The 10300-nt window shown below is 41.7% G+C and overlaps 1 protein-coding gene across 1 annotated transcript; it reads right to left on the reverse strand.

Annotated features, from left to right (window-relative positions):
* Window positions 1–6511: 6511 nt before the first annotated feature.
* LOC149199049 (uncharacterized) lies at window positions 6512–7786 on the reverse strand. Its single transcript, XM_089400441.1, has one exon. It carries the CDS (start codon window positions 7784–7786, stop codon window positions 6512–6514), a length of 1275 nt encoding a protein of 424 aa, XP_089256567.1.
* Between the last annotated feature and the right edge of the window lie 2514 nt (window positions 7787–10300).

Raw genomic sequence — 10300 nt, forward strand, 5'->3', positions numbered from 1 at the left:
TCTCGGATGAGGGGTCCATAAATTTGATGTCTGCAAGGGAGATGAGTCAACTTGTGATTTGATTAGTGTCTTCCCTCTGATAGTTCTTGCTTCCACTTGGAGATTGATGATCTCTTACTCATCCCTGGTTGAATTCAGAGAGGCAAGTGTCACAGGAGAAGTTCCTGGAAGATTCCATGCTTCTCCATCTCGTGGATTGACACTGCCATTTGTCCCTTCTCACCCATCATACCACATAGAAGGGCTTTTTGAAATGAAACGCACCTACTGTGTGTATTTAGGTGAGATGCAACGCACTTTGCCTATAGAGTAGGTGAAATGGTCCAGTTCTGAGTAGTTTTTCATGGAGAACTTCTGGGAGAAGCTGTAATCAGTTGACCTTGTTCTTTTAGGGGTTGGAAGAACACCTTTAGGGACTTAGGAGCCCTTGGTTTATCGACATTTTATGCTTGGGGTTGCAGTGCCCAAAAATGTCTATAACAGTTGCCCCCTAAATCATTATGTCGTTAATATTTTTTTATGTCGGGTGAAATTCTTTATCCTGAGGATCCGAAGTTCTTTCAAGATGGAAGGAGACCTGTAATAAGATACGATACAATACATTATCTTCATAATATTTTCATGATCTAGCTGAGCTGGGCATTCCCATGCTCAGCTTTATAAATTCATTTTCATGTACATAGGACAGACAATCGTCTGAGTGTAGAATGATGATTCTGGTAGAGCCATCATCCCTTAGATTTGATGATTATCTGTGCAACAATGATGTAAATTTGATGTCTTTATTTTCCTGAATATATATCACAGCCCGGATGGATGAAACTAGATCTGGGGTCTTCAATCTCATTCAATCTTCACTCAACGTACAAGTTGATCCATGTGAGAGATGTTCTGGAGTCGAACATGGAAAGACATCGCCTGATTACCGGCCAATGATGTAAGTTGTTAACAGGCGCGAGAGGAATCATCGATAATGATAATGATCCTCAAGGTACTGCAGTAAAATTCACGTGGTGTGAATAAAGGACTTGGCGTCGAACACCATGCAAAATATTTCGGTCAAAGGTCATTGATGTAAACCTGTCGCCGGAAGTGAGAAGAAACTTGCCATTGAGGCATGCAAGCTTCAAAGTACTGAAAGGGGTGTTCCTAGATCGACTTCTTGGATAATGAGCCGATGTCGACAAGAAGCTGTTGGGTCATTGATATGCCATTATTATTATCACTTTTGAACACTTATTCCACCCATTTCTACTATTCTTCATCATGTCATTTATTATAATTTATTACATAAATCCATTTTATAATGATTTATGCTCTTATGAATGAATGTTATTTATTCTCCTTTATTTCTAATAAATTGATGATTATGCATGATTTTATCAATGATAGTTTTAATAAATCGGTTGTAACATTATTCACCATTTTTAGCCTCCAAGATAAGTTCTAGATTGAAGATTTGACTATTATAAGTGCCAACTCAGAAATTCGTTGGAATAAGAAGTGACAGTTTTGCGGTTGAGATTCTGAGCAAATGAAAAAGAATTTGTAAACTCTGGAACATGGGTTTTGTCCAGAACGGACCCAATTAACTTTAACGTAGAACGGTTTGCCCAAATTCGGCTTGTACTGAGAGAAATGCGGGGTTCTTTGAGCACAATTATCTCAGATTTGTTGTTGCGGCCGTCCTCCAAATCTCAGCTGCAAAGCCAAATTCGCCTTGTTCTTGTTGATCAAATGGTTAGAAGAAAACCAATTTTGTAATAGAAATCATGTTGTACTTATCTTTATTGTAACTTCTCTCTGATCTCTCTCTATTTAAATGAAAACAAAGATTAGAGATGGGAATGATTTGGGGATGAAAAAAGGATGGCTAAGAGAATGGAGAATTGAGGATTTAGAATTAGAGATTTAGAATTAAGAATTCATGATAGGATAGGAGGAAGAAAGGATTGTTTCATGATGTAAGTCTCAAAGCTTCAGCTATTGTAATCATTTCACCATTTCTGATTAATACATGATTTGGGAATTGTTGTTCATTCTTCTCATCTGAAGTAGCCCAGCAGCATCCACTGGTAGCTAAGGGCCTAGCCTCTGGTGGAGTACGCTGCTGATGTATCATATCTTTTTTTTTTTGCGTAAATACTAATTCTATTAAAAAAGAGAAAATTTATGTACAATGAGGTCAAGACCTCAGAGGAGGCAGATGCCAGGCCTCAGCCAGATATTCAGAGATATTACATTTCATGCTTTCTACTAATTTCACATTGCAGACTTCAAAAGATTTTTTTGGGACCATGACCCCTGAGATACTTCTATTCAGCATCTAACATGGCAAAGCTAGCATCTTTAGAAGTTTTACTAAGACGCATACTATCATGCTCGCCATTCATCAAAAATACAAAAAGGTACCCATCAAACCCACAATTGTAACAGTAAACAGAGAGCAGGTTGGCTGGCGCCACGATCTTGAACAAGAACATAAACCAGACATAGGACCATAGACTTTGAAACAAAGGCACATAGTCAAAATTACACAGAGCAGAGGCAAGAATGCCACCCGTGGGTGAAGCGCCGGCCTTAATCTGCATGCTGCAGAGAGTCAGGCACGTCCCTATCCGCCTGGCTAGAAGAAGCGACCCAGGTGACGAAGCCATTGTCATCATTTCCTTCAATGCTGCCTTCAGGGGTAGTCACCATATTGAGAATACAGCCTGCACGCTGAGACGGCCCACAGGCCAAAATCGCGTTCTGAGTTGGGTCGACCGGACGTTGAGGCTCTTCAGAAACAGGAGTGTCCTCCTGCATATTGTTCGCGTAAGACACCACCCTGTCCATTTCCCCTTGAAGAACGTTGTCTTCCTGAGATTGAGAGGAAGTAGCGTGAGCTGAGCTGATAGGATTGCTCTCTTCCTCAGCGAGAATAACTGTGATGCTTTCCGTCAATACATGCCTGTTGAGCCTACTGTGGAATGTGAACCTGGTAGTCTGAAAAGAATTGTGCGGAAGAGACCCAGCTTGACCCGGGGGTGGAGAAGAAGGGGAGGCAGAGGCAATGGGAATGACATTCTGTGGAGCAGGTCGAGAGGTTCTGCCTCTATTTCCAGTGTTTCTTCCTCTGCGCAGGATTCCTCGACGGCAAGGCATGCTTAGGATAACAGGTTGACTGAGAAAGGGTTGAGGCGGAGCAGACGGGTGAGAATTTGAGCGCATAGGAGCCTAATGACATCAAAAGACCAGGCGAGCTTCCAAATACGATGAGCTAGGCAAGGGTGCGGGAAGAATTCTGCGCGGAGGTGAAATAAACCAGTGACAATGGCGTGAATTAAGAACAAATCCATACATATCTTCTTACCTAAATGCTCTTAAACCAGGCGCTCATAAATGCCGAACTGTGTGACCAACATACCGTTCTGTAGCGGAGTCAATTCGCATGCCTTTGAAGGCGTCTGCCAGCCCGAGGCGCATGCGATGAAGGCCGCCCACCAGCCAGGTGCAAGGCCAGTTGCCTGCTCTGTGCGGCTCCTCATTAATATCATTGAATGCCACATGCATCTGGGTGTGTGTCATCCTCCTGAAGTTTATCCTGTATCACAATTTTCTGGAACTCAGAGATTTGATCCTTAGAGGCTATGCTGGATATTGTGCCTGCAAAGAATTCTACTCCAATTTCCACTCTGAGATTAGCAAGAAAATCTGTGAGCTTGTTTCCTTCCCACCTGGTGTGTCTGAAGGAAATTGTTTGATGCTGAGAAAGCCATCTGTCTATTAGCTCGAGCCTTTGGGCCATCCTCCAACTGTTACTAATTTTATGAATGGGTGATCCATGCATTAGTTTTGTGACCATTCTTATAATGATTTGCGAGTCCCCTTCTATGATAAGCGGAAAGAAGCTTCTTTCTTGAGCCAGGGTGAGACCTCTCCATAATCCCTCCAATTTGGCTGAGTTGTTGGTGTCCCAAACTTTTGAGCCCATAAAGATAATCTGAGGAGTACCATAGTGATCCCTAAAGACTCCCCCATACCCTACTTTCCCTGGATTACCCTTTGAGGCTCCATCGAAATTAAGCTGGAACATGTTACTGGGCGGCGGAATCCATTTTGTTGATTCTTTTCTCTTCATGGTAGGATTCTTTTTTATGATCATCTGTTGATTTACCTGAATCTTCCAATTGTCCCACACTGTTTTTTCCTGCGGTAATGAAGGGAAATCTTCTGAGTACCAGTCTTTGATTGATAGAGACTCCTTCATATTCTGATGTGTTTTAGTCCATATCTGCTCTAAGGACATAGATTGATCCTTGAAAACTCTTCTGTTCCGCTCTTTCCAGATGTTCCACATCAGTAAGCCAGGTATAAGCTGCCATAGAGTGTTGAGGAGTTTGCTTTGGTAAGGAATTTGACTCCAGTTGCGAATAGTAGCTCTTAGATCTCCTTGCACTTTGCCGTCTTTTTGGCATCGGAAGGCCACCTTCTCCCACAGCTTTCGTCCTATTTGACAGGTTTGCATTAGATGTATAGTTGTTTCCTCTTCTTGCTTACAGTTGGGACATATAGATGGGCCTGAGAAGCCTCTTTTCCTGAGATTATCCCATGTTAGAATTTTATTATGACATAGGAGCCATAAAAAGGTGGACACCTTCGGCCAGATGGATGAGTGCCAGATTTTGTCCCATAGAGTGTCTTTTATTATCTGATCTTGGACTATTATCTTATATGCTTCCTTTGTGGTGAATGTCCCTTTCTCTTCATATCCCCATCTTAGAATGTCCGGTTCTTCTGAGATAGGGATTTTCCGCTTTTGTAATTCTGTGGAAAGATATTGTTGAACTTTCTTAGAGTTGTGCATTATGATTTGATTTGCATCTTTCCATTGTCTATGTCCCTGTGTGGAAGAAGGGTTCCAGAACTGACTGACCTTGGCTAACTGATTGATATCCTGCTCTGATATTGGAGGGTTAGGGAGTACGTCCTTTATCTTTGGGAGTTGCTGCCAGGAGTCTTCCCAAAATCTTGCAGTGCATCCATTCTTGACTTCCCAAAAACTGTGCTTTTGTATGAGATCTCTATGTTGAATAGCTGAGTTCCAAATTACAGATCCGGTGCTTAATTCTGTCATTCGAATTCTCTCTTCCATAGGGCAGTTGCTTGCATACTTAGCTGTCCAGAGGGAGGCCCAGGGGGTGTTAGGATTTGCTAGCCATCTCCACCAGACTTTGGCTCCCATCGTCCTATTACTGTGCCCAGGATCTCTTAGCCCAATGCCCCCAGCTTTCTTCGGAAGGCATACCTTGTCCCATTTAACTAGAGCCCACTTTCGATTGTGGCCTGAGCTCCCCCATAAGAAATTGCGCTGGAGATTCTTTATTTCTTTGAGAACCCATTTAGGTGCTGCAAGAATAGAGAAGAGATACAATGGCATGGAGTGTAGAACTGCCTTGATGAGAACAAGTCTGCTGGCCATATTAAGGGCTCTGTGAGTCCAGAGGGTGAGCCGAGCCTCAAGCTTTTCTAGCAAGTTTTTCCAAGATGAGTGCTTGAGGGCCGAGGCAATTAAAGGAGCTCCAAGGTATTTGGAGGGAAGGGAAGCAATAGTGAAGCCAAGGATACGGGCTATAGCATTTTGTGTGGGAGCAGGGGTATTAAAGAAAAAAAATTTGAGATTTGACATGATTAATAAGGGCACCAGAGGCATCAGAGAAGTTTGAAAGGAGGGTTTTGAGGAGGCGAGCTTCTTGAACCGATGGATAACCAAAAAGCATGTTGTCATCCACGAATTGCTGGTGGGAGTAAGATGGGGAGTTGTTGAAGGAGAGACCTTTTAGATGTGAGAGAGCCAGGCTAAAGTTATACTTCTACCTAGTCCTTCAGCCATAATAACAAAAAGAAAAGGTGAAAGGGGGTCTCCCTGCCTGATACCCCTGGAGGGACGATACATTGCCGAGGGGATACCATTGATAAGAACAGAGAAAAAAGCTGAAGACAAAAGATTAATAATCCATCGAACCCATGACGGGGCAAAACCAAAGGCAGTGAGATTTTTTTGAATATAGACCCAACTGATACTATCAAAAGATTTTGATAAATCTATATTAAGAAACATACCTGGTTTTTTGGTCTTCTTTAAAGAATGGATTATCTCATGAGTTAGAATAATCCCATCCATTATTTGTCGGCCTTCTACATAACCAGACTTCTCGGGTGAGATTATGAGAGGGAGCAGCGGTTTTAGTCTGGTAGCTATAACTTTTGAGACAATTTTATAGATAATATTGCATAGAGCAATCGGTCTGTACTTGTCTGGTGTGTTGGATTCTTCCACCTTTGGAATTAAAGCAATGAATGTGGCATTCAGCCCTGGGTACATCCAACGTAATGAGCGGGACTCCTCCACCACTTGCCATACCTCTATTTTTATAAGGTCCCAAAACTTATGAAAAAAGTTTGATGTGAATCCATCCGGGCTCGGCGCTTTCCCTGCCTTCAATTGTTGAACAACATCTTCAACTTCCTACAAGTTGGTGGGTTTGAGGAGGAGACTATTATGCTCCTCTGTTATTACTTTGGGAATGTCCCTTAGGATCTTGTTTATAGCAGGCATTCTGTCCATACTGGGTTCTTGGTGTGCTTTCTTAAAGTATCTGAGAAATTCCTCTTCAATGCCTTCATGAGTCTCTATTCTATTCCCCTGCTCATTTTTGATATGGGTGATATAATTGTTCATTCTACGCTGCACTGTAGTTTTGTGGAAAAAATTTGTATTCTTTTCCCCATATTTGTGCCATCTAATCCTCGATTTCTGCCTCCAGAGGGTTTCCTCTTGTTGAGCTCTCTCTAGTATTTGGGATTCGATGTCTTGTTCCTGCTTGCTAAGTTCGTCGGAGCGTCCTTCAACGATGATTCTTTGTTGGATCATCTTCATTTCTTGATTAAGAGTAGCCTGAGCTTTAAAAATATTGCCAAAAGTGGTGTAATTCCAGCGTTTGATTTCGCCTTTAAGATGCTTTAGTTTTTGCTGAAACATGGACATCTTTGTACCTCTGATAGGATTGAATTTGAGCCAAGTTGATCTAACTAATTCATCAAAGTCTAGATGAGTTAACCAGAATTCTTCGAATCGGAATGGACATCTAATCGTGTTACCTGGCCTGTTCCATTGAAGTTCGATAGGCCAGTGGTCTGAACCTGAGACAGGAAGGATGGAAGCTATGAATTCCCCTCCCAGGTGAGTTGCATTGTCTGAAATAAGGAATCTATCAAGATTCGAAGCTATCTGTTGTGATCCTTCTCTCTTATTGCTCCAAGTGAAGATGCCATTGCTTGAAGGAACATCTACCAGCCAGTTGGTTTGAATAAAGTCTTTTAGCAAGTTCCCGTCATTGTTTGTTCTACTTCTGCCTCCTTGCTTCTCCTCCATTCTTGCTATCATGTTGAAATCGCCTCCAGAAATCCAAAGTGGGTATGGCCTGTCTGAGTTGAGGTTTGACAGTGTATTCAGAATTTGAGCTTTGTGTGTAGTATCCTGAGGGAAATATACATTAGTCACATGTCCATGGGTGTTAGTGCTGATTAGATGAAATGTTGCCTGAATGAAGCTTTTGTTAGCATGTATGTTTTTTAGTTGAATGACTCGCGCATCCCAGAGTATTGCAAGTCCTCCCGATGCCCCTTGAGCATCAACATCTATTACTAGCCCTCCTGGCCAGGCTTTCGCTGCTATTTTTTCTAGAACTGTCGAGTTGCATTTAGTCTCCTGCAGAAAAATTATGCTTGGTTTTTCCTGCATAAGACTATTTTTTAATAGTCTTCCTTTCCTTGGGTTGTTGAGCCCCCTTATATTCCATGATATCAGCTTCATTTAGAAGGATGGGGGTCAGTGTTGAAGTACTTGGTTAGCTTGGCATACCTCCCTCACTCAACTAACACCTCGCCTATCTTGATGGTTCTCTCGAGTGTTGTTTTTCTTCCTCTCTTCTTGTTGTCCTTGGTGATAAACTTGCCATCCCATGGACTTCCTATCTTGACTCCTAAAGAGTATTTATTTTGTGCCCGATTTAGGACCTCTACCAGGTTGTCCACTTGTCGATCTGGTATTTTGTCAAAATTCCCTGTTTTGCATGCTTGCTCCAGTCCTAGGATATCCAGTTCACCTATGTCTATATTCTCAGGATCTTCTTCCATGATTTGGGGCTCTTGAGAGGGTTCCTCTCTTTCCTTTGGTGACTTGGAGCTTGGTTCAGGGTTATCAACTTCCATTCCTTGGGAATGCCAGGATTGAGATTTGGTTTGGGATTGAAGGATTGATTTCTTGAATGGGGCATCTCCTGGTTGCTGTGAAGTTTCCCCCGTCTGCTCTTTATTGGATTCTTTGTCATTCTGCGATTCCTTATCAGGGTCTTTCATGTCAGTCTTAGCTAGGGCTTCAAAGCTATTACTCATTGAGGGTTTTGACATGTTGACTGGATTTGTCTTGGGATTGGCTGTCGATTTTTTGTTCCCTCTTCTTCGGTTCGTAACCTTGGTAAAACCATCAGGCGTTTGGTTATCTGAACTTTCTTGAGAAGGGGGTTTCCTGTTCAGAGGACAGTCTCTGTAGAGATGCCCTATATCATGGCATTTCCTACATCTAAATGGAACATGTTCATAGTCTATAACTTGAATCCATTCAACATCTTCATGAAAGAAACTTACCGTGTCTGGCAGGGCTTGCTTTAGATCCATGTAAACACAGATCCGTGCATAAGACGTGTATCTGCATAGTTTTGTTTCCTCTGCGACCTTGACAAACTCACCTTGTGTATTCCCAATCTCTTGAAGAGATTTTTATTCCCAGTATTCCCAAGGAAGCGAGTACAACCTTATCCACATGGGGGCATAGCTAAGGTCCTCCTTGTCTGGGTTGAATCATTCGACCCACACTTTGAGATATAATCCTGCAGAATTGAAAAAATAAGGACCCCCATCCAGAATCCTATTGCAATCTTCCAGGTAGTTGAAGACTACAGTAAAAAACCCCTTTGGCCCTAGATGCAGAGTGACGTATCCTTTTGGGTTCCATTTGGTGCTTATCCAGCTCCTCAGCACTCTCTCAGTCGGCCATATTCCAATGAATTTTCCGATCAGCACGTGATCTCTCATATACTGTATTCTAGCATTGATACGGTGACTGGGAAATTCCACTCTTGGCTTGTGAGTTGCTACTGGCTTGCATGTTGAGGAACTTTCCTTATTTTTGTCTTCCTGACCTGGCTCCTTGTCTTGTTTCTTGCTGCGTCCCGTATTACCTCCGCTATGTTCGTTTTCTTTGTCCCATTCTTCCGTTGGCTGTGTTTGACTATCCTTTTTGGGGGGAGGCACATCGCCCTCCCCCTGAGGGGTCTGCATTCTTCTATTTGCGTATGGGCGGCTTACGATAACCACGTATCCTCTCTGGTGTTTCCATTATTGTGCTGTGCCTGTCAATCATGCCATAGCAGGGGCTACAGAAACCCTAGGATGGGTTACAGAAACCCTAAGTCGCTCCTCATCCTCAAGGTGTCATATTTGTTGTATCATATCTTTATGATTCATGTGTGGTTTGATTTCTTTCATTTAATCTGTTTAGTAATCTGATGCCCTTTACTGTTTTACATATCAGCGCTGTTATATATACTTGATTGGATAATATCGTTATCTGCAACAAGAATGTTATGTTATCATTTTAACTTTGTATCACATTGCTGTTCTTTTTTATAGTTGATATAACATTGTTGTTCCTTACATATTATCATTCGATTACAGATTAACCGCACTGTATGTTCCTAAATCAGTACAATTGTATGATGTATTCTTAAATTGTGACTGTTGTTTATTTGGGATTGTTGTTCCATTACAATTGTTGTTGCTTTATAGCTATGATTCATGCATATTGTATCGAAACTCATATTACTGTTCCTTTTAATGATAAGTGTGTTGCATGCTTGATTTGGGTTGTTGTACATTTAGATTTAATCTGCTGTTCTATTTCCGTGTGCTTTCCGATTTATTCTTAGAGTAAAGATCGCTATTGATTTGGCTTTGCTATTGATTTCCATTAATTAGAGTTTGTTGTTCAGATTCCTTTAATTACAGTTTGCTACCCATTTACCTTGTCGTTCATTTCTATTGATTAATTGCAAGAGTTTGCTTTCAAAGAGTTTTCCTAGTTTACTTTCAATAGCAGCTTTAGTTCGATTTTGATTTCCTTTTAATTGCTTTAAAGCAGGACTGTCAATTGTAGAGAACATTGGTTATTGTTTTCTCGTTCCCAGATTGATTGTCT

The sequence above is a fragment of the Pinus tabuliformis genome, chromosome 2_1 (assembly GCF_031772625.1).
Source record: "Pinus tabuliformis cultivar Carrire ecotype Pingquan chromosome 2_1, CPIR1, whole genome shotgun sequence".
Lineage (NCBI taxonomy): Eukaryota > Viridiplantae > Streptophyta > Pinopsida > Pinales > Pinaceae > Pinus > Pinus tabuliformis.